Source organism: Symsagittifera roscoffensis, chromosome 5, assembly GCF_963678635.1.
Source record: "Symsagittifera roscoffensis chromosome 5, txSymRosc1.1, whole genome shotgun sequence".
Lineage (NCBI taxonomy): Eukaryota > Metazoa > Xenacoelomorpha > Acoela > Convolutidae > Symsagittifera > Symsagittifera roscoffensis.
The window spans coordinates 48,324,355-48,349,519 of NC_087066.1; the positions used below are offsets into that span (position 1 = coordinate 48,324,355).

The 25,165-nt window shown below is 35.5% G+C and overlaps 1 protein-coding gene across 3 annotated transcripts; it reads right to left on the minus strand.

The window, feature by feature from the left end:
* Window positions 1-1,525: 1,525 nt before the first annotated feature.
* Window positions 1,526-24,057, minus strand: LOC134845576 (uncharacterized). Of its 3 annotated transcripts, none has more exons than XM_063862527.1 (13): window positions 23,587-24,057; window positions 23,120-23,415; window positions 22,434-22,559; window positions 21,785-22,121; window positions 20,325-20,489; window positions 19,595-19,763; window positions 16,084-16,288; window positions 15,576-15,683; window positions 14,337-14,477; window positions 12,674-13,023; window positions 10,826-12,379; window positions 9,335-9,765; window positions 1,526-2,894 (listed from the first exon to the last, which is right to left on the minus strand). In XM_063862527.1, the coding sequence occupies exons 1-13, from the start codon at window positions 24,008-24,010 to the stop codon at window positions 2,365-2,367; spliced, it is 4,836 nt and encodes a 1,611-aa protein (XP_063718597.1). In that variant the 5' UTR covers window positions 24,011-24,057; the 3' UTR covers window positions 1,526-2,364. The 3 variants fall into 3 exon arrangements, with proteins under 3 accessions (XP_063718597.1, XP_063718598.1, XP_063718599.1); XM_063862528.1 differs by lacking the exon at window positions 1,526-2,894 and adding an exon at window positions 10,595-10,616 and having other exon boundaries at window positions 9,584-9,765; XM_063862529.1 differs by lacking the exon at window positions 1,526-2,894 and adding an exon at window positions 10,479-10,541 and having other exon boundaries at window positions 9,650-9,765.
* Window positions 24,058-25,165: the final 1,108 nt, after the last annotated feature.

A 25,165-nucleotide genomic window follows, 5' to 3' on the forward strand; every position in this document is an offset into this window, starting at 1 on the left:
GGAAAAATTTATGACTCTTTTTTGACAAAATTAACCAAATTTGAGAAAACTGATTTAATAGGTAAAATTCAAAATTTGCTGAAAAATTCGATAATTGAGGCGCACTTTCGAAATTAAAGTCAATCGCGTTTCTTGTGACCTTTACAGTTCAACTTTTTGATGGTGGAGTTTGCCTGATGAACTGCCTGACTTAGCAAAAATCAAACCGCTAATAAGAAAATTTGAGCCTAAACAATTTTTAGACTTTTCCTGGAAAAAAACGATAAAAAATTCATCGCGACACATATAAAGTGAGAACAACAATCATCGAATCCAAGTCAATTACTGAATTAACTCGAACAAAAACTTGAAAGATGCAAAATTATCTGTTTACGCCCCCAAAAAAATTAAAATAATTTTAAAGCTTTTAATATCTTTCACTTTACATTCAAATCGAACTTAAAGCATTTTTCTACCGTAAAAAATGTATGCAATCCATAGTAAATCCAATAATCAAATGGGTTATCGTAAATTGGTTTTTATACTTTACAAAAATCATTTCAAATCTAATCCAATCATCAATACGGGTGATAGGTACAGATAAAAAAAGTTATGCATTTAAATCATTTTGCTTCGATACCAATGAACTGACACGAAAACCACTTAGTTCTTCAGCGCTTAATAAACAGTTTATGTTAGTGTTGAATTAAATTAACCGTACAAACTGATCAAAATTAAAACTTCAAACGCGTTTTTCTCAAATTAGGTTAAGATTAGACAAAATTGAAGCGAACAAAAGAAGCTTAAAATTTAAGTTTTACCAGAACTATCATAGTGCAGTTTATTTTGTTAACTTCGGGGCTAAAAATGTCTCCCAAAAAACGTTTTTTTTTGTTTTTTTTTGCAGTTTATCAAGAATTACGCTAAGACTACCAAGTTAATTGATGACAAAATTTTATCAAAACAAGTCAACCAATTTCTAGAAGAGCATGATAGCAATAAAAGGTCAATTTTTGTAAATATAACTCAAAATCTTTGCCTAAAAACAATTTTTACACATTTTGCCCAAATTTTTGAAAAATTTACTTTAGTTGGACTCTAAAAAGCTTCTTTTGATAAAAATTTGTCATCAATTAACTTAGTAGTCTTAGCGTAATTCTTGACAAACTAAAAAAAAAATGACACATTTTTGGGGTACAATTTTGGTTCCGAATTTAACAAAATAAATTGCGCCATAATAATTCTGGTAACCAATCAAATTTTGTTATCTTCACTTTTTGTCCAATCTTAACCCAGTTTGAGAAGTTTCCTTTGTTGCTCGTTTTGCCCGGTTAGTTTAAATCAGCACTGTATAAATAGTCCGAAATAAGCTTTTGTGGTCATGCGTCCTGATTTACTTAACATTTATTTCCTAAGTTTGCTTTATGTTCTCGACTCTAATTGCTTAATATAGTATTTGTATACTTTTTGAACAGTACAAAATGAAGTTTGTCTATTTTTTGACCACCATCCATCTAAAATGCTAGTGTTTGACCGATTAAACTGCCCAAGGTCACCGATATTGCCAACAATTCGTCATTAACTGTACAATAACACAGGTCACAGTGAAAATGAATTCATCATTATTTGAAATAAATACACATAAGGAAGTAGGAATTTCAAACTCATCAGAATTTAGAACAAAATAGTTATCAAAACTACAGGTCTAAAATGAGTAATCTATACGCAAGGCGGGTAAGACTAAAAAACTAGAATTATATTGAGAGTGAAACTAAAATGAACTGCTAGCTGTGCATCAGAACTTAAGCAGCAATTTTTAAGCGGTTAAAACTATTTACAGATATTTCTTAGCAATTTATCTACTAAAAGGTTAGAAATAAATATAGAAACAGCTTGTTTCTAGCACTTTGAAAAACTCAACAGTGAGATGGTAGAAAACATCAAATTTGCACTCATCTTTTAGTTAATTTAGAATATATAAGTTGACAGCAACGGAAACAGCGAAACAAAATAACTGCATGGAAAATGCATCTGAAAAGAAGGCGACTTTTTCCCATTCAACATGTTCGCCATAGCACAAAAAGGACTATTCTAATTAGGAAAAGTATCAAACAAAAAAAACGCAGGTGAAGTGAATTAACGAGGAAGGTATTTTATTTACAAACTATGTGCGAATGTGACACGGTAAATTGACGATGAAGGTGGAAAAATATTTACACTCGGTTAACAGTATACTACAAAGTACAGAGGGCAACAGAGGTGTACATTTAGGCACAGAATTATTGCAGAAACTTATTTTTATCAAAACGCAACTGAAGTTGAAGGTAATATACAAAACATCCTCTCGTACAAAAAATTGGCGAACAAAACAACAATCCCGAGAATTTAAAGAACATGTTTGGCTCTAGATCTATGTTCATAGTTTCTTGAATGAGTAGTAGTTTGATTAGTATTAGCAGTTCCATTATTAGAGCTAGTTTTAGCGAGCTGTTTTCCATTATGGAAATCATTTGCTGATTTGCCTTCGGTGTAATACACATTTGAAAGCGTGTCCAAAGTCTGTGAAGATCTCATATGTCCGGGTGTCAAATTATTCGGATTACAAACGCCCTTGTTGAAACTTTGACTATGCTGATTTACACTAGAGTTTCCATTGCGAGACATTTCGTAGTGGTTTGAGGAGTTTGCGATTTGTTCAAACGCTTTCGAACGTGCCTGGACGAGTCCTTGCGGCACACTCTCCATGTGGTCGTTTGAACAGGTGAATGAATTGTCGCCAGGGTATGGGATGGCGTCATCATTGTGGATGAGTTGGGTTGTGATGTTGTTCTGCATTGAGATGGGTCGGAAGTGTGTTGGGGTGCGAGGCACACGCTGCTTCACTGCAAAATTTGGAAGGTTCGCAACAGGCGCAACTGGAATAAAAACATGAAACTTCTTAAGCATAGAATCATGAGCAAATTAAAAAAGAGCGGCCTTGCTCGAGCTGGTAAGGCGCGCCGCTCTTAAAATGAGGATAAAATATTGTTAATGAACGTTTCTGGGTTTTGAAAAGAGTAGGAGCCTAAGGTGGAGCAATAAAGCTGCTGCATTAGAGTTGAGCTTTTTGATTTTTTTTCGGTCGAAAAAACCAAAAATATCTTTGCCTTCAATAAATCTCTTTGTGTATGTGCGTAATACTCAATTCGCTTGCTACCCTAATCCTTATATAACGGCTGAACTAAAGGATTTTCATAAGTTGAAAAAAAAATCCGAAACATTAAGGGCAAAACGTAAAGACTCTAAAACAAGGCCAGTAAGGATAAAACATAGCCAACAGACAGTTGGAAAAGAGTCAATGAACGCAAAGAAAAAAAACTAACATGGACATTGAAAAAACTTCAACTTGCGAATTTTAAAAATATCCAATGCCCTTAAAGCTCTCTAAAAATATATGCCCTTAGATAAAATTTTCATTTTGCTGAGTGATCTGATAATTAATTCAATTTTCGAAATAAGAAGTCCATAAAATTTTTCGTTGACCGAGCTGTTTCGTCCCCCCCAAAAAAAAACAGATCACCTAGACATCAGAAAAAAATATTTAACCTCTAGCTCTTTGAAATTCAAGAAACACTCGTGATTTACGTTGTTTTCGATACAATTAACTCAATTTGAGACGACAATATCTATGGGTAAAGTTTCATTCCGCCGGTAAATCTGAAAATTGAAGTCCATTTTCGAAATTAAAAGTCGATCAACTTTTACAGGACAGTAACCTTCGTTTGCTTTCATTTTAACAAACAAAATGAACTGAACTTGAAATAAAAAAACCGCAAAAAAGGAAAAATTAGATTGCCTTAAATCTCTTTGATTTTGTAGAAAAATTTATGATTGACACTTTTATACAAAAATTACACAATTTGAGAAAACTGGATCAATAGGTAAAACTTTTACTTTGCTGGGAAACCTGATATTTATTTTCCATTTTCGAAATTAGAAGTCGATCAGGTTTTTCGTGACCTTTTCATTCTTGCTGTTTGATAGTAGAGTTTGCATTCCTTTTAACAAAACAAATGAAGTGAACTGAAAAAAAATCAGAAGTCAAACAGCGAAAAATCCAAATTTAGCGTGAACAAATTTTAAAACACTTTCCTGAAAAAAAAACACCAAGAATTATATAAGAGTACACACTACAATCACACTAAATGTAACAGTATTTGAAGAAACTGTATCAATGGATAAATAAGTAGTATTTTTTGTTGTGAAATACCGGAATCAGAAAAATCTTACTTATCGATCCAGTTTTCTGTGAAATACCTCTATAAGTTTTAAAAAAAAGTATCTGCCAAAAATCTTGAACCTCATTTACCTGCATATTACCTAACAAAATAAGATGGTTTTCAATTTTTGTAAAAACTGCTGAAACTATAACCACAGTCCTTGCGGTGGCAACTAAGCTGAGAATTCTCAGCAAAAAAACGATAGTGCGACAATCATGTTTTCAAGTTCAAGTTGTTGCGGTCAAAAAAATGTGTTCCGATTTACTAACGCATGCTAATCGCATTTGGGCACTTGCTAAAAACTAAATCGGGCCCAATTACTTACTGCACTTTTTTTGGACAGTCATTAACTATTTTACACAGAGGCAAAGCGGAGCTTCACGCCACCTGAGATAAAACCTATAAAAACTGAAAATACAACTGGAAACATCACTAAATTAGTTGACAGTTTTCACTACATAAGTTGACTGTCAATATCACCAAAATTAGGATTAACTATCCCATTAAAAAACAAAAAATATATATATTGAGATCCGAAATGATGACGCTTTCAGAAAAACGTCAGAATTTTAATTCACCACTCGCTACGCACGTTATCTACAAAGTTTTCGTTCATTAAGACATATACAAGAGCGTCAGTATTAGGGCAGAATTCTGAATGTTGACTGCACTATGACGCCCTTGGAATAATTTTCAAAACAAAAAATGATGAAAATTTACCGAACAAGAAAAAATTTTTCGTTGATACTTTTTAAAAATCATCCCTCTCGTATATTCAATTTGAAGCAACATTTGAGCCAAATTTTCCACGTTTTGTTCCAATTAACAATTTCAAACCGCCATAACCTTACAAAACATCAGAAGTACAATATAAACTGATGACATCACAACCAAAAAAAATAGCAAAACGCAGCCAATCAAAGATTGGAAAAGAGTAATGAACGTAAGTAAACATAAAAAAACACTGACTTAGTTGAAAAAATCTCAACTTTCGAATTTCAAAGAAAAAAAAATAGATGCCCTTTAGGCTCTTTGATTTTTAGAAAAATTTATGATTGGCACTTTTTTGCTAACATGAACCCAACTTGATAAAACTGGGCCAATAGGTATAGTTTTTATTGCGCTGGGAAATCTTAAAAGAAAATCCACTTTCGAAACTAGAAATCGTTCACGTTTTTTTGCGCCATTTCCACGTTCGTATTTGGAGAGTGCTCTTTACGTCACTTTCAGCAGATGAATTTCAATTGAACTCAAAAAGTGCATTATACCTAAGTGCATTAATATTTTAGGACTTTTTCCTGAAACAAAAAAAAATCAGCAAGGCCTACAAAAGAGACCTCACTACGTTCATTACTCTTAAAAAAAATAGATGCCCTTTAAGCTCTAATTTCTAGTCCAATTTGGGATGTACACTAAAATTAACAGTATTTGAAGAAACTGTATCAATAGATAAATAAGTAGTATTTTTTGTCGGAAATACCGGAATCAGAAAAATCTTACTTATCGATCCAGTTTTCTGTGAAATACCTCTTTAAGTTTTAAAAAAAAGTATCTGCCAAAAATCATGGACCTCATTTACCTGCATATTACATAACAAAATAAGATGGTTTTCAATTTTTGTGAAAACTGCTGAAACTATAACCACAGTCCTTGCGGTGGCAACTAAGCTGAGAATTCTCAGCAATAAAACGATAGTCCGACAATCATGTTTTCAAGTTCAAGTTGTTGCGGTCAAAAAAAATTTGTTCCGATTTACTAACGCAAGCTAATCGCATTTGGACACTTGCTAAAAACTAAATCGGGCCCAATTACTTACTGCACTTTTTTTGGACAGTCATTAACTATTTTACACAGAGGCAAAGCGGAGCTTCACGCCACCTGAGATAAAACCTGTAAAAACTGAAAATACAACTGGAAACATCACTAAATTAGTTGACAGTTTTCACTACATAAGTTGACTGTCAATATCACCAAAATTAGGATTAACTATCCCATTAAAAAACAAAAAATATATATTGAGATCCGAAATGATGACGCTTTCAGAAAAACGTTGGCGCAGTCAGAATTTTAATTCACCACTCGCTACGCACGTTATCTACAAAGTTTTTCGTTCATTAAGACATAAACAAGAGCGTCAGTATTAGGGCAGAACTCTGAATGTTGACTGCACTATGACGCCCTTGGAAATATTTTCAAAACAAAAAATGATGAAAATTAATCAAACAAGAATATTTTTTTCGTTGATACTTTTTAAAAATCATCCCTGTCGTTTATTCAATTTGAAGCAACATTTGAGCCAAATTTTCCACGTTGTGTTCCAATTAACAATTTCAAACCGCCATAACCTTACAAAAACATCAGAAGTACAATATAAACTGATGACATCACAACCAAAAAAAATAGCAAAACGCAGCCAATCGAAGATTGGAAAAGAGTAATGAACGTAAGTAAACAAAAAACACTGACTTAGTTGAAAAAAATCTCAACTTTCGAATTTCAAAGAAAAAAATAGACGCCCTTTAAGCTCTTTGATTTTTAGAAAAATTTATGATTGGCACTTTTTTGCTAACATGAACCCAACTAGATAAAACTGGGCTTATAGGTATAGTTTTTATTGCGCTGGGAAATCTTAAAAGAAAATCCACTTTCGAAACTAGAAATCGTTCACATTTTTTGCGCCATTTCCACGTTCGTATTTGGAGAGTGCTCTTTACGTCACTTTCAGCAGATGAATTTCAATTGAACTCAAAAAGAGCATTATACCTAAGTGCATTAATATTTCAGGACTTTTTCCTGAAAAAAAAACAAAAAAAATCAGCAAGGCCTACATAAGAGACCTCACTACGTTCATTACTCTTAAAAAAATAGATGCCCTTTAAGCTCTAATTTCTAGTACAATTTGGGATGTGCACTTTAAAACAATTTGTGATGTGCTCTAATTTCTAATACAATTTGTGATGTGCACTAATACAATTTGTGATGTGCAAAAAAATAGATGCCCTTTAAGCTCTATTTTCTAATACAATTTGTGATATGCAAAGAAAGTAAAAATAATCTAATACAATTTGTGATATGCAAAGAAAGTAAAAATAACACAAGTTCAAAATCAAATTTGAACAAAATTCAAGACTTTTCCTGAGTTAAGAAACGTAGTCAACAGACAGTTGGAAGATTTACTGAACGCATGTAAACAAAATACAGATTTGATTTTAGAAAAAATCTCAATTTTCAAAGAAAAAACATAGCCAACTGACAGTTGGAAAAAAGTAAAAAACACTTAGAAACTTAAAAAAACTGACTTGTTTTATTAAAAACCTTCCAATTTTGAATTTCAAAGAAAAATTAGATTGCCTCAAAGCTCCTTGAATTTGTAGAACAATTTAAAATTGACACTTTATACAAGTTAAACCCAATTTGAGAAAACTGGATCAATAGGTAAAACTTTTACTTTCCAGGGAAATCTGATAATTATTTTCCATTTTTGAAATAAGAAGTCGATCACGTTTTTCTTGACCTTTACACTTTTGCTGTTCAATAGTGGAGTTTGACTTCCTTTTAACAAAAGAAATGAACTGAACTTGAAAAGAAATGAAAAATCAAACCGCCAAAAATTAAATTTGAACCTGAAAACTTTTCCGGAGAAAAAAAGAAAAAATCATCGCGACCTAAATAAGAATCTAAACTAAGTTCATCAATTCTTGAATGTATGCCCTTAGAGCTCTTTGAATTTTGACACTTCTTTGATAAAAAATCAACCCAATTTGAGAGAAAACAAGCTCGAAAGGTAAAATTTTTAGGTCAAGTACCCGGTTGAGACACAGTAGTTATCGCAAGTGTAACGCAGAGGCGAAGTTGCACTTCGCATACACAAGCAAAAAATAAGACCAACAACGCTACTGGGAAAAACTGAATGAGTAAAACTTTGAGTCTACAAAATTTCTGAAGTGACGCACGCCAATTATGAGTCTACATAATTGCTAACTGACGCAAGCCAATTATGACGCATTAGCAGTACCAGTCAATTTGAAAAGAAATTTACCAACTAACATGCCTCAATTTATAGAGCAGACACATTTTAACTAGTATACGAAAAAATTCATTAAAAACATGCGACCCTGCTGAGGTTAGAACCCTCTTATTTTGCTGCAGTTCTCCTTCCCTACCTCTACGCTACAGAACCATAACACCTTGAAGCTAAAGTGCTATTTGTAATACAATAGTGTGTGTTAATATCCTTAGCATTTGCTGTACTTAATCGCTGGCTATTGATCCTATGCATATACTGCAGAAGAGCACTTCAAAAAGAGCACTAATATTTGCGACTTAGGTTGAAAAAAAAGAGAGTTCGTAATATCACAAAAGCTTTGCTTGTGTAAATATCAGAGAATTAGGCATCGAAAATATATATGTATTTCTCTGGTAACTGCATGTGCGTGATTTCATTTGTTACCATACTCCTGCTTAATTAAAAGGCCGAGTTGCTTTTCCAGTAAAAACAACAGGCGGCGAGCAGGTTCCATGGTACAATTTTTAAAATTAGGGCAAATATCTACAGAGACAATGGCAAAACATAGCCAACATACAGTTGGAAAAGAGTCAATGAACTCAAGAAAACTGAAAATACTGACTTTTTTAAATTTCAACTTTCGAAAGTCAAGAAGAAAAAAGATATGTCCTTAAAGATCTTGGAATTTCTAGAAAATTTTATGATTGACTTTTTTCATAAAATTAACCCAATTCGAGAAAACTGGATCAATAGGTGTTCCACTCGGAAACCTGAAAAATAATTTCCACTTTCGAAACTAGAAGTCGATGATCACGTTATTCGCGATCTTTACTTTTTCACAGTTCGATAGTGGAACTTGCTTTCCTTTTAACAAAGGAAACGCACTGAGCTTTAAAAGAAATCAAATTTCAAACCGCAAAATTAAATTTGAGCCTTAACAAATTTCATGACTTCCTGGAAAAAAATCACCACGACATTTATAAGAGACTGAACTAGCTTCATCGACTCCTAATAACTGCTTGTTAAAAGCATACATGTTAGAATAAAACATTTTGCTGCAACTCTGCTGCAGTAATGCTGTTTAACTCACTGTCATATCTAGCTACTATGGCCGTCCGTTTACTCCTGTTAGTTGACTTCATACTCGCAGGAGACAACGGGGCCACCGCAATATCCCACTCCTCCTCCTCCCCTTCTGCACCGCCTAAGGTGTGATCACTCCCACTGTACATTGAAAGACTTGTCTGGGACGCCGACCTCCCGGATGACAATGAGTTCAACCGATGTCTCTCTTTAGCCATTGTATTGTAAGTATTCGGATTACTGGTTCGACTTCGTGACTGTCTCGCTGTTTCTACAGCTACGGATGATAAGGATGCAATGTAATCTACGGTGTGTTTGTTTATATCATGTACATTCGGAGTTGAACAGTCTGTTCTGCTGAGTTTTCTATCTAAAGTGGAAGCGTTGCTTTCGCTGCCTCGGCTGTGCGTTGAGGCAGAATCGCTTTTCGTCTGTTTCCTGTAAATTAAAACTGAATTATTACTTTTCCATTTTCATGAACAGTTTATGATCTAAAGATGGTGATTCTTCAGTTTACTAGCCTAACGATCCAAATTTTGTTTCAAATAAGCGGTGCTGTGTATCTGAATATTAGCCCAGTTTATAAAGCGTCGTTTCCTACAGTTCATTCAAAAAAGCATTTTGTTAAATACACCATTGACATCGAATTAAAGACCAGACTTGAAGTTAAGAAGTAAAAACAGTCAGCCTTGAGGGGTTATGATGGTATGAATGATTGACAAAAAGACAGTTACACGATTTCAATGTGAGTCCTTTTTTCATCGCAAAGAACCTAAAAATCTAGTGAGCCTTTAATACAAGTAGACAAACACTCTCAGACTCTTTCTTAAACAAGAATACGATGTCAAAAATTATGACCCGATTCGAAGAAAAAAAACGAGCACGATTAATCATCATGAACTGATTAAAAACATTTGTTTTCCCCTGAAAAAAAACCTAATACTGCTCAGCTCAAAAAGTAGGTGCTCATGATTAGCAATTGACTCTGCAATCAAACAGCCAGATGTTACGATGAATTTTCAGCTTTTATATTTCAAAATGGACATTTCGCTAGTTGATGCACGTTTATCTGCAATTGAAAATGGTAATTTATGCGTGAAGTTAATTGGGTCTAGTTCAAATGGACGAAGGACACTTTAATGTCAACTTACTTGCTGCAATATCACAATTAGGAAAACAAATTGTGTTTTCCCTTAGAGGATAGACGGACCGAGCTAAAATTGAAGGCATGAGAAAACAAAAAATGGAATAACAGAAAATGATTAACCTGCATTTCACTCATCGGTCGGCTGTAAATTAATTACTAATCATATTATGAATACTCAAAAAATTATTCTTGCTCTTGAAAAAATGCATGTAAAAAGACTATCACTCTCAATGTGTTTTCATGAAAGGATTTTTTTAGATTCTTTGCTCATTCAAGACATCCTTGACTGTAATCACAATTAGGCAGATAGTAATTATAAAACGATACAGTATTTGTAAAATATTTAGATACCGTTTGTCTCGAGATTTCATTCCGAACAGGTTTTTCAGAGACTTGCTCCTCGTCTTTCGCTCCTCAGTTCGCCCATTGGCAAGAGGGGTTAACTCACACCCACTTGGGACCCTGTTACTCGAACCCGAAACTACTACCGTCCCGCTTCTTCTGTATTTGGGAGAACTCTTCGTATAGGGCAAGCTATCATTATCTTCACCATTCTGTAACTCATACATCCCTTCCATTTCATCTGGTGCTCTGCCATGTTCTCGTGAATCCGAATCATGATTTTGAACTAAGTATCCGTAAGTATGTGCCAAGTTCTGTTCTGATTTAGACATCCCTGAATCCTTTTGACCGGACTTGAACCCGCCACCACTCATGTTGTAATAATCTCGCAGATCTGAATTATCAGCAGACAGAAGCCCTCCGCAAAGATCGCTTTTGAGCGATGGTGTTCGAGATCTAACTTTATTCCATGTTGCTGACAAGCTACTTGTTCTTTGTTCATAACTCTCCAAATTAGTCGAATCGTCAACAATCAGTGCCTGAGACGTCGAACTCTTCTTCGCTTTACTTTTACTTCTACTTTGACTTGAAGTTTTCTTCTTCTTTGCTGTATCGTCGTCTTTTTGAGGCGGCTCGGCGACGTTTCTTGCTTTTTGATAAGGCATTATGTACCTGTGATAATACATTTTTGCATCTGTCAAATTTTTCTGCCCAGCTGAATTAGTATTTGCTGGAACTACATGGTTTAAATCATCCATCCATTGTTCGTTTGTGATATCTGTAATCTGATAGGCGTGCTCTGAAACGGGTTCTTTTTCGGGTTCAATTGACCGTTTTTCTTCAGGCAGTTTCTGATGAATTACCAATTGATCTCCCGTTTCTTTAATTAGTATGTCTTCATTGTTCATAACAGTATGGTCATTGCGAATCATGTCCTTTAGATCTTTAAATGGCAACAGACATTTTACAGTCATTTCAGCATTGAGGCAAATATTTTCCAAATCCTCGAACAACTGCTCTGAAGTAGCAGATTTAGTTTTAGCTTGCATTTCAGCCTGAATTTTCTTAGATTTTTCGAGCTCGTATTGTTCGAATTCGACCAAATTGTTTTCATACAACATGCTTGGCACTAATTGGTTATCCCTGCGATCTCGGTCAAAGCAAAGTTCGCATTTACAATTTGCGTAATGATCGTTCGGAAATAAGTCTCTTGGAATAGTTTTTAGCTCACGTTTTAGAGATTTGTTCAGGAACTCAGAGGAGGACGAGTGCATTAGCTTGTTTGTCGGTGTAGCGCAGTTGCTTACTTGAACCTGAGCGAAGTCCTGGATTGTTTGAGATTTCGGGATCCCTCTATTGGACATTTGCACGTCTTCCGATACCACAGTATCTGTACTCATTTGACTGTTTAGTATCTTGTTCAAATTTAAGTAAGAATTCATTATGTCTTCGTTTTGATATTTTTCACTGGATCCGTTTTGAACAAAGTTTAAGTTTTGAGAAGAAATGCCAAGTGGCATTTTTGCGTCTGGTAGAAGAGGCGAGGATTCAGAAGATAGACAGCTGAAAGAAAAGATTTAAAAATTGAAAGATCTGCACTAGCTTACCATTGCTTATCATTCGTGTAGTTTAAGTTGAGAATTGCCAACGAAAGCAGATTCAAGTACCTTAAATATATTTTCAAGCTAAATCCTATATCCGACCCTTTAATTTACCTTCTGTAAAAAAACTCTTCATTATGTTTGAAATGATTCTCAAAATCTTGATAAAAATCACGTGAGACATTCGAAGTTTTTATATTTAAGTGCGATTTGAAAATAATTAAATTGGGTTCTTGAGTTATTGTATAGAACTTACTTGTAAGGCTCTCCCCAGAACTCAGACGACAAATCACATTCAACATCTCTACAATTAATCAACACAGTCTCCGCATCTCGCATGCACTTCGAAATCTGAGTAGACACCTCGTGAATCATCCGAAGCACAGGCGTGAATCTCATTGCCGACTCACTGCAAATAAGACTCGCATTATCATCCACCCCGTTTGGCGTGCTATGCATGATATTTCCATTTTCTGTCGACGATATTGAAACCGCCTTGTGGGGTTGTCTGGACTCGCGTTGTGGCTGAGCGTCGTCACGTTCAGCGACTTCTTCGTGGTGCAAGTGTGATGGACAGGTACATTTTGTGAGGAAATTTGAGGCAGTCTGAAATGAAGCTCATTGTAGTGACGTGTTATCACGTAAATTATCATTACTTCACCTTCTATGACATTTAGATAAATAAGATTAAGGTATCGTTTTAATACTGAGCCCATAAAAGTTGGCCACACTATCCAAAAAATCGCTGGCACTTTTTTCTTTCCTTCTGAACTTTAAGCAGAATTAAAAGCACATTCCGAAAATTACATCATCAGAACAATGTTTCATTGATTTATCAGAACAATGATTTAAAAACTATACGGGGCGAAGTTGCACTTCGCATACACAAGCAAAAATATGACCGATAACGCTACTGGGAAAAACTGAATGAGTAACACTTTGAGTCCACAAAATTTTTAAGTCTGCATAATTGCTAAGTGACGCAAGCCAAATATGATGCCTTAGCAGTACCAGTCAAATTGAAAAAACAAATTAACAACTAACATGCCTCAATTTATAGAGCGGACGCATTTCAACTAGTATACGAAAAAGGTCATTAAAAACATGCGACCCTGCCCAGGTTCGAACCCTTTTATTTTGTTGCAGGTCTTATTCCCTACCTCTACGCTACAGATCCATGGGCCATTCCCCCGGACTGGCACAGTCGAACCCGCCGATTCATGTAAAATAAAACTTTGAAGGCGTTAGCACCGGAATGCTAATGAAAAGGAGGCTCAGAATGTTCTAGAATTTAAAATTTTTAAAATTTCGATTTGAGCTAGAACATTTCTGAGAAATGCAAGAAACGGGCATTTTGACCAAAAATTAGAAAAACAACACAACCAGACACACAACCGGATTTACAAGACGGAAATTAGTCGGAAGAAAATAAGAGAAAAACGAAGCCTCTTATCGAGATAGCAAGATTAGGCGCTTATCGGAAGAAAACTGAACAGAAGGAAGGTCCAGTGGGACACCCGGAACGGATCCGAACCCTCCTGTGCCACGAAATCGGAGAGATAACGACGTTATCTCCGGGAGAGTACGAAATTAGAGGCCCTATACCCAGAGACTGTGAGAGACTTGCTTGTACTTCATCTAATTATCTTTTTTCTCATTCAACATTTTGCGGGTGAGCCCAAAGATGAGCAATATTTTGGCCTTCTCAAGTACTTTTCAAAATCTTCCAAGAAGCCCTAAAACGATGCGTTCCCCCTGTTTTTTTTCCGAAAATTTGCCTGCGAAGCAAAAAATTTTGGTAAAATAGGGTTTTTGAGATCTTGGAAAAAAAATTTATTCGGCTTATAAAAGGTCGATTGAAAAATTCTACACAAAATCCGGAAACCGCCGCCTCAGGCAAAAAAATATACACTACGTACATCCAGGAAGGACTGATCCAACTTGAGCATGCGGTAGGGCAACATCATCATCCAGTGCATGACTTCTGTGTGACCTTGACTCTGACTAGGATCCCAGTGGGACAGCTTAGTCAGTCTAATTCTTGTACTCCTCGCTTGATCCTGAAAATATTCCAATTCTAATTTTGCCCATTTCAAATTGCAAGGCTTCCAACTGAAATGAGTGCACTTTACTCTTCAGGCAAACAAAAATTCAAAACCAAGAATAAAATAGAAAACGGTGTTAGAAAACCCTGCCAAAACGAAAATATGTAAGTCGACCATTTAAAATTAAATTAGAACCAGGAGAGCCGGTTGCTGTGCAAGTAGCACAGAAAATTCCGACCACGTAATAAAAAAAACTAAAATACCTCACCATGGATGTAACAAACTTAGATGCACGCCAATTATGACGCATTAGTAGTACCAGTCAATTTGAAAAAAAAAATCAATTAACGAGCCTCAATTCATAGAGCAGTCTATGGAGCAGCAATAATCTGAAAAAACTTAAATGTAATAAAAACAAAAATAATTTTTTTATTAAATTTGAGAATTTTTCTGAAATGGGTGCAAAAATCACCCATAAAAACAAAAATCGAGATCTATATAGGTGAAAATCACTTGGTCTTTTACTTTTAAACACACATGATGACAAATTTCCTATACCGCTTTCAGTGATCGAAACAATTAGCATTTAAGTTAATTAACTTCTGCAAGGTATTATTAAGGAGGGTAAGTGAAACTGCTGCATTTTAGTTTAGTTCATTCGAGTCATGTTAGTAATTGTTGTAACTTTACCATGTAACATTCAGTTGACATCAACCGCTCCAGACTAAACGTATTTAGAAGATAGAGACATTTAATACAATGCGATTTAAAGAAGAATGAAACATCTAAGTCTCATTTGAACTCATGACTTCGTCATACTTCAGAGATCCTGACAATCTCAAATTTTGTTTGATTATTGGTTTGCGCATAATGGACATTTATTTGAAAAAATTTTGTAAAATATTAAAGCAAAACAATGACACATACAATAGTATTTTAATTCTTTTGTGTAGGTAAGAATTCGCAACAATGAAAAATACAGGCAACTAAACTTTTATTGTGAAAAACATCTTTAACTTTTATTGGCTATGCTATAAGAAATATAAAATTTCGTTATCTTGTAGTAATTTATTAAGTTCTTCATGTTTTTGGAGTACTTTGAATTAGACTAACCTCGATGTAATTTGCGAACGTTGCACTGTTCTGAATTGATAGCTTGAGTTGAGAAACTGAGGTAGGAATCGATTCGAAGTAGCTGCGACACCCGTTGATGTAAATTTTCTAAAATTTACCAGAAACATTTTAAAATCATCTATCGTGCCAAAACATCTCGGCTTGTGTTTAGAAATTTGGTTTCATGACCTGAAATGAGTTCATTGTTTTGAGGAATCCTTTTCTACGTGGGAAAATATCGCCATTCTAGCTTGTATTATGACTCGACAATAAAACATCTAGTTTAGAAAAGCCGTAACTAGTAACATTTACTGAGGTCCAGTAGTCGATGATTCGTGAAAACTAATATAAGGTTGTTTTTAAAACAATTTGTCTTGAATAGATTTCAGTTTATTTTGCTTAAGTTGATTTTCAGTCAAATGTCGCATGCTACCAATAGTTTTTTTTTGAGATGACACGTGACCTGATCCCTCAAAAGTGCTTGTAACATTAACAGCTGTATACTTACTTCTAGATCATTGTCCATGAATAGTCTCAGTGCCGACAGCAAATTCTCGGCGAATGTCTCTCGTAAAACAATCCGTGAATTACCACCAGATACACTCGAGCAACTATTTCTATCTTGTAGACACTCAACACATGCATTCCAGCTCTTCCACAATTGCTGGTTGCACTCCTTAATAGCACGCAGGACACTCGGGAAAGTCAAGCGCCTACAAACGAAACCTATATGACTGAACCGAAAAAACAATTATTTACACAGAGGCAAAGTTGCACTTCGCATACACAAGCAAATCAAAGAGTGATTTGAACAATGTCAATAATGAAAAACTTGAACAAAAACCCGACGGATTGTTGCGACTGCGCTTAAACACTATGAACTAGTTTTTGGAACAGAAGATTTGATAAATTTTCACAGAGGCGAAGCGGAGCTTCGCATCACTTGCGATACAACGAAAGTGTACCATTGCAAGCTACTAAATGGTCAAAGAGATGGAATAACTAAGTGGAAAAAACTGGAATTACCAAAATTTCGATCAAAAAAACACAGATGACAAACACAACCACTAGCAATAAGCACGCTTTTAGTATTTTCCGAGCGTCCACTAAGCCACAACACGTGGTTAGACGCCAATTGATCGGAAAACAAAAAACCAAAGGAATTGATTGTCATAAAAAATCAATAAATCAAGAAAGACGAAAAATCAATCTCTGAAAACGACGAAAACCCAGCCACTAGCATAAAACAAGCTTCTAGTACATTTCAAGCGTTCAATAAGCCAATAACTCGTAGTGAGAAGCCAATAATTCCGAAAACGAAAAATGTCATTCTTCGAGAAATGTCGAAAAATTATTCTCAAAAAATAGAGCGATTAAAAAATTTAACTTTCATGTTACCAGCCGAGCTGCTTTACTAAAAATATGAACAATCACTTTTTATTCTGATACCGATGCAAAATAATTTCACTAACCGGACAAAAGAAGAGTCGGAATCATTTAAACCGACAAAACAGGAGCCGATATCATTTAGGCCTAACAAAATTTCTAAGCGAAAAGAACACCGGGAAATATACCAGTCAGTGATAGAAAATTTGAAATATTACAGGAGTTTATGAACGATACTTGAGACTTTGTGAGAACTGGTTACAGCGCAAATAAAAACTAGTGGGGTGGCAACTAAGCAGACAAAACATAAGCCGACCAACTAAAACCCGACTGACCAATATTGAACTTTCAACCAAAATTTCAACTTGAAACACTAAAAAAACACGTCCAACCGGGATTCAAACCCTCGACCTTCGGTTTCAAAAGCAACTGCATTACCTCCAGAGTCCAGACCAAGAGCGATGAGGCCTTGAAGTTGCTAAGGTTCGATAATAAAGCAACATCGATTTCAATTACAAATGTGTAAGAAAACTTGTTTACGGGGGAAATGAAAATACACTTTAAGTTACAAAAAAAATCTTAAGAAATGTGGCAAAATGTGGCAACTAAGCCGACAAACCATAAGCAGACAACCCATAGGCCGATCATTTTTGATATTAAATATTTTAGGTTTAAAAAGCAGGCGCTGACCGGATTCGAGCGTAGTACTTTAGCCGTCTACTGGTACCTTTCGCATCCAGTAGTTAAATTTGAATTTTCAAGAAATTACGCATGTTTGGTTGCTGCAGAATTGAATGCTGCAGAAATGATTCAGTGATTTTGTTAAACTTGTTGTAAACTATAAAAAGTCTATATTCAAGTTTGATAACGCTTGCTAAATGAAAGCATAAAAAAGAAATCAAAAATGTTTCAAATTTTTTAGTTCCCCTCATACTGATAGAAATTGATAAGTTTCAGGCTTAGTAACGCATCAATAAGACCAAACAGCTTGCCTCATATCAATTTGGAATGATTTCTGAACCGTATTGATTCATCGCCTACGCTCTGCGATGATTGAAAAGGGGTAGTTAGCATGCATTAATTATCTAACTTGTCCATTTTCATTTCCAGCTCAAGAAAACCGTATCTTTCGGATATACGAAAATCGCTCCAAAAGTTTTCAGACAGTAGGTGTCAGTAAAAAATGTCAATGAATGAGCTCCAGCAGACTTAAAAGATAGCCAACCACCAGCTGACTTAGCGGGTGCAGGGGGGCGGAGCGGATGCTCCCCTCAGGGATTCGACCCCTGCCGACCCAAAGGGACCCCCTTTGTACTATTTTGAGACATCCATTTTTGGCTGACTGACCCCAAAGTTTTTCTAAAGGCGCCAAAATATACTAATAGAGGAGCGCGCGCCAAAAAATTAAGATTTTTTTACCAAAAATTTCAAAGTGCCTGAAAATGCCCTTTTTCAAAAATTTGCCTGCTTCACAGACAGTTTGGTCAACATGGGGTCTTTATAGTGATTTGAGAGAGCCCAGAAAATCAATTTGGTCGACTTAAACAAAAGCCTTCCAGAAAATTCTAGATCCACCCCTGTACTTCGAATTTCAAAGGAACGTGACACTTTTCCTAAAATTATACAATTAAGAGAAAACTCGCACAAAAAGTTTTTTATTCCGCTGCGGATTCAGAAAATTGAAGTCCGTTTTTGAAACGTTTTTTGTGCCCTTCACAATTTTGCAGTTCGATAGCGGATTTTGCCTCCACTTTAACAAAGGAAATGAAATGCTCTTAAAAAGAAATCGAAAGTCAAACCCACAAACAGAACAATTTTGAGCGTGACAACAAAACGAGCAAACAAAAAAATCGTAAAACGAACGTAAAACTCTTTGAGATCTCATTTCAACAATTTTTGATAAAACTAACCAAGGAGAAAACACGTACAAAATAGCAAAGGGAAGCTTCAAATTGCAAGAAAATGCCAAAGTAATTTAATAAGCTTTGAAAAAGAAGAATTTGCCGCCTATAGGGTTAAAACTTTCACCCTAGAGATTTTGGGTTTAAAGTCCTTTATCTTGCACTATATGACCTTGCTGTTTTCCTATTAACAACCTATTTTTTTTTTGGTAATTGCGCAGAAGCCGACTCTGCTGGTCTTGATGACTTCGATCTGAGTTTTATTTTCGGATAAGATCGGACTATCTGTACCATTTGAACAGCAAGCGGCTATTCTTATGACACTTTAATTGATTAGGAACCATTTACATTTTTATTCCCTTCGTAGTTTCAGCAGAAACGAAAGCAAGCAAGAGACAATACAACGTTCGCGACAAAACTAAAATACAAATACTCAGTCTGAAAAAAATTCTTTGGAAAAAAAGTAAAGCAGACAAATCTTCACATGCAAAACCTGAATGAAAATGCCAAATAAAAAAATGAATTAAAAAGCAACAAAACTCTCTTGAACGTCGAAATTTAAGTACCTTGACAGAAATTGGACATCTCGCCCTGACTTTTACTAGAATAAAATGATATTTTGAGCAAAGTGATATTTTGATAATACCGGGGTAATTTTTTCTTTGCTTTCGGAAAAAATGAATATATTTTTGAGCTAAAAACTACAAGGGTTAAGAAAGACTGATTACTCACGCGTTGAACTGTGAGTACTCTGACTTCTGGATACAGCTCTCCATCTTGCGAGAAGTCTTCAGGTAATGTCCGATATAATGATGGAGTAGCTCATACAGTTCAGTGTGCATCGAAGCAGACTTCATAAAGCTCTCCTTGATCGACTTATCGAAATTCTCTGCTGCATTAACTAACACAAACAGTTCAATTTTAGCTCAGTACCATTCATACATTGTTCGACACCATAAATATTATCATATGCTCAAATCTATTACCCATGAGAAAAATATTTTTGACCGAGGCTAATACATTTCTACCTAGTAGCAATAACCCAGAATCATTCCACTCCATAAGCTTTAATTATCAACCTAAGAATTCCAAAACGCCCTCTGACCATGAAAAAGCTGGTTTCAAGCACGATGTTAAATGATTGAAATAAATTTGAGTGTTAGAATGCAGCTAAATTTAGAGGGCGTGAAGTGCAAACACATTGGGTTAGGCGAATTTAGAGGGTAGGAAGGAAGGAAATATGCCAGGCGTTATATCGTATGGTACCATTTTTCATAACTCAATAGAAAGATCTAGACAACAAAATACCTCAACTGAACATCAGTCTCAAATTAGTCTAGCAGGTCTAACAAGCCTTAGTATGAAATTTAAACGGTAAATACTTCCAAAAAATTTCTGTCGTATTTTCCTTAGTTCTATTCAAGAGAAATGAGTTTATTATATCTTAAAGAAAACAACTTACTATAGTCTGCCCTGGTGATTGTGTTTGTGAGGTGTGATGAGCTGCTGTGAGTGGATGCTGAACTGGGATAGGCACCACAGTTGTCCATGTTAGTAGTAGAGCCCCCAGCACCAGCAGCATGCATTGTGGATGACTTATGAGTTGCCGAGGTAAAACTGACGGTGTCTGAAGGAAAAGATTATAAAGCCAAACTGTATTAAAATAGACTGGTCAATAAAGCAAAATTTCTTTGAAAAAGGCAATGTCTACTTCAGAAAACTTCAGTGTAAGCCAGGAGTGGTCATCATTTTTGCCTTAGTGTATCCCCTGCAGTATCGCACAGTTGATGTATTTATTTGAACAAAAATTTAAAATCTTTTTTCACAATCGCCCAAAAAAAATAATTTTCAATTCCAGAAAAGGGATTTTTAGAAACTGCATCCCGTTGAGTTACTATCCCTAGGTGCTTTTGTGGTGTTTCAACAGCAGTGTGCAAGTTTCATCTACAGTCATTTCAAAAGACATTGCTGTTTAAACCAATGAAAATGGGAGGAACTTTGTATTCGGGTGTTTTAGTTTTTTCTTTTTGTTTTCCACGCACAATCAAGTACCACAAACAATCATCGGAGTGTGCTGAGTGATATATATATATTAAAGCCCTTTCTGTCGTAATTTGAACGACAAAAAATCCAAAAAAAATCCCAGTGTCGAGAAAAACCGTTTGGAAATTTTCGGTTTTTCGTCTTGTTTAATTGATCATTTAGGCTTAACAAGTAATTGATTCTTCCAAACGGAAACTAGTTTTGAAAGCTCAATTTTGCACTCCCATGGCAAAAAAACTAACTTTAAAAACTATTGTTCAAAAACAATTAAAATTTCGAGTTTTTTGAAATTTAGTTTCTTATTCTTTTGTGGAGACAACTATTGTCGATTATGCTTAAATTACTAGCTATAGTGTTACACAGAGGCAAAAATTTGCAAACACTAGCGCGAAAACGAAAAAAATCAGCTCTATAAAGTGCAATATAAAGTAGAAATAAAAAGACACAAGACTCGAATTAGTAAAAATTCGGCAACGCCGCGGATTCGATCTGCAACCTTGAAATTTTGCGTCTCACGCACTAACCACTCAGCCAAGGATATTTAAGGATTCACAAACACTAGCCACAAATGAGGCAGAGAACAAATGCTATGAAATTTCCAATGCTAGAGATCGTGATTATAGCAATGGTGTCACCAAATAAGTGAACAATTTTAATAAACACTTTTGTTTGCGCCTTAGATTAGAAAAAAAGGTTCGCAGCAATACACTATGCTCGAAGCTCTTTAGTGTGATCATTACACCACGTATGAAAAGCAACACTAATTTTGAGAACTTAATAATTTGAAGATTTGAAGAGTAGTTTTTTATGAATATGGTCGGAACATTCTGTGCTACGTGCACAGCAACCGGCGATTCTTGTTATCAACTGTTGACGTACCATTATTATCTGCAACAGACGCCTTTGACAGCGTTTTGAAACTTCGGATTGAAGACAATCGTGAGTTCGCACAATTATACTTCGGAGACAATGCTCGATTCATATCTTTATTCACTCCACTACCACCCATAGCATTATCCAGACATCCAGAAGAGGCTCCGTCGCCTTGTCTCCGAGTGATGCTATTTGTGCTTGGTGGGACAAGCGAACTTTCGCTGGCTGTTGAGTAGCGGATACCCAGTTCCATCTTCAGGTCTTTCATTTCACTTTCGAGACGCTCTTGGCGAGAAGTCAGAGTGGACATATCGCTCCGAAGACCAACAGCCAGTCGACACACCTGGAAAAAACGTTCAAAAATATTGTCAATCGTGCTTTAAAAATTGACGTGACAACCTTTGTTGATTATCAATGCGAATAGGAATCGTCAAAAGCTATATCTCGACGAACTGAAACGGACATATTCCTGTCAACGACAATTAACTTGCATCTCAATTCTATCTAAACTGTAATGCTTAAATTTGAATAACAAAAATGATAAAATTTCGCTGAGTCAATTCTATCCAAACAATTTGTCCCCATTATTAGTCAACCTTGCGACATATAGTTTCAACGAAACAATGATGAAATTGTTGCATCAGATATTACTCACTTCAGCCAGCTCTGCTCTATGCGAGTCTAACTGTTTGGCCAGACTGGTGTCCCCGTCCACTATTTTGTTCAGCTGTTCGAACACCAGACCCAGACCCTGTCTCAACTCACCAGCCACCGCTTCCAACTAAAAAAATCAAGATTAGAAAAAAAAACAATTTTATTTGGATTTAACCGAATTCTAAATGCCATTGACAGAATAAGACAAGCATTTAGGAGCTGATATTGACCTGTCTACTCTATAACTTGCTGATTACTCATTTAAAAAATATATATATTTTTTATGACCTACAAAAATCCTCGTTCTAAAAATCGGGTCTAAAACAGTTTTAAATCAACACATTAAACATCCAAAAAATTGTCAAGGTAATTTGAAACTTGCCAGGATGACTTTATAGCACCGGTAACAATGTTCTAACTGGTCAGAAAAGACTTTCACAATTACGAGTTCCAATCGCCATTTTTTCTTTCTAGAAAATCTGAATGTCTTGAAAATTCCTGCTAAAATAAGCCCCAGAAGAAAAAGGCCAAGCTTTGAGAGAAACCAGATCTACACTCACCACATTGAGATTGGCAGTTGCAATCACCTAACCAGAAATAAAAATAATCAAATAGCACTGAACAAATAATTAAAACATTGAATTAGTATACCATAAGCCCACTGAGATCAGACAAATGGAAGATTACCTCTTCCGCGTTTCTTTTCACTCCACTTTCCACGTCTGAAATTGCGGCTTGATCTCCCTTCCTAGCTGAAATGTTGTCGCCAGCTACATTAGTTCCACCACAAAGTTCATCATTCAATGATACCGCAGTCTGTCTAGCCGAGTCCATTCGTGATGATCTTTTGGTCGATGTAGTTCTGACGTTTACTTGGGGTTCGACTCTCGCGAGATTCCGTTCACTGTTGCTTAAAGGCGTGGCAGACTGGTTTGCGTGGGTTTTTAAGGCGGGCAGAAGTGTGTTTAAGCTTGCTGATTCATCTAAGGCAAGCCTCACAAAATTTTTAACCTATCCAATAAATTTGCAAAAAAACGAAGTCAAATTTACTATAAATTCCCTAAAACCGTATAATTAGTTTGATATTTTTAACTGAGACAAAACTTAAGCAAACAAAATTCTTAGCTTAAAAACTCGATAAAGGAGATACCTACCAGGATACTGAGACAGAACACCATTAGCCAGCATTGGCCATTCTGAATGATGAATATCTTTACTCTCCGTTACAGTTTTGTTATCTACAGAAGCCAAACCATCAGTTGCGCTTTCGAACTCCGAATGATCACTGCGTTCTGACTGCAGCAGGTCAACGTCATTGTCGTTTTTGTTCACATCAAACGAGGCACTGTTTTCATCTTTGTTCAGGTCGAAAGAGATACTGACGTCATAATCGGCCATGAGGCCGGAAGGAGCGCTTCGCGTTGACACATCGCCTTCGTCCTCATCATCGTCGGCAGGAATTTCAGAGTCAACAAATAGAAAATCGGCATCTCTCAGATCCTCTTTGGGGTAGTTAGTTTCCCTCGCTGAGTTAAGAAGCAACAATGAGTCGGTGGAGGTATCGCTAGGTGCAGCCATGCTTCAAATAGTTATCCTGAAGTTGCCATTTTCATGTTTGTTAATCATTATCTGAAAGAAAAAAGACTTTCTTAATGTTAATTTGGTGCAAAATTGGGCACCTCATACTAGTATGTGTAGAAGCAAAGAACATCGAATTGTATGTAAACTCTGATCATGATTTTCGGACCACTGAAAGTGGGAAGGCATTTTCATTCAAAAGTTTCAGTTTTTTCGTTTTCAACTTTTTTCATGCAAAACGTCAGTTGTGCAAGCCGACAGATGCGTTTGAGTTATATATCATAATATAGCTGTCAAGAAAAACTTTTTTGAAATTTTTGATTTGTAACCCAATGAGTGAAAACGGCAAGCAAGTAAGAGCAAAAATTAATTCAATAAACCATATAAACTAATTTTTTGCTTTTATGAAGATGCATTATGCGCTTTCCATGCGCAAAAAAGAGAATTTTTTGTGAGTTTTTTCCGTTTTGGTTATGAACTTTGCATTTCGCAAAGATAAGATTGGCTCTCGCTTATTTACAGACCGCATCAAAAATGAAAATTTTAGCAAATGCGAAGCTGAGCTTCGCACCACTTGCTATACAAATTTAAATACAAATTTTGAAATTCGAAAAAATTAAATGCGAAAAAAGAATTATGTTAAAATTGTCCACTGAAATTCCTTATTGCCACTTTTATATTAAAAAAATAGTTAAAATATACAAATGATTCATGCTCCACAAACTACATTTATTTCGTTCTCATCGCTATAAAAGATGAAAATGAAAAAAAAACTGATGTTGTGGTCAAAAAATACAAATCCAAAAAATCAGCTAAAACTCTTCGAGCCAACCAAAACACACCAACGGGATCATATTAAAACATTATCAGAAATTTTCTGCGAACTAAAAACAAAACAACAACAAAAGTGATGAATGAAGCTCATAGCTGAACATAGCCGACACAGCCAAAAGACAGAAAAAAACTGCCTTTTTTCGAAAAATCCCAATTTTCGATTTCAAGACAAAAACAGAGCTCTTGAAACTTCTAGAACAAATTAAGATTGACACTTTTTGATATAATAAAACAAATTTGAGAAAACTAGATCACTAACTTTCGAAACTAGAAGTCGATGAAGTTTTTGTAACCATTACACTTTTGCTGTTCGATAGTGCA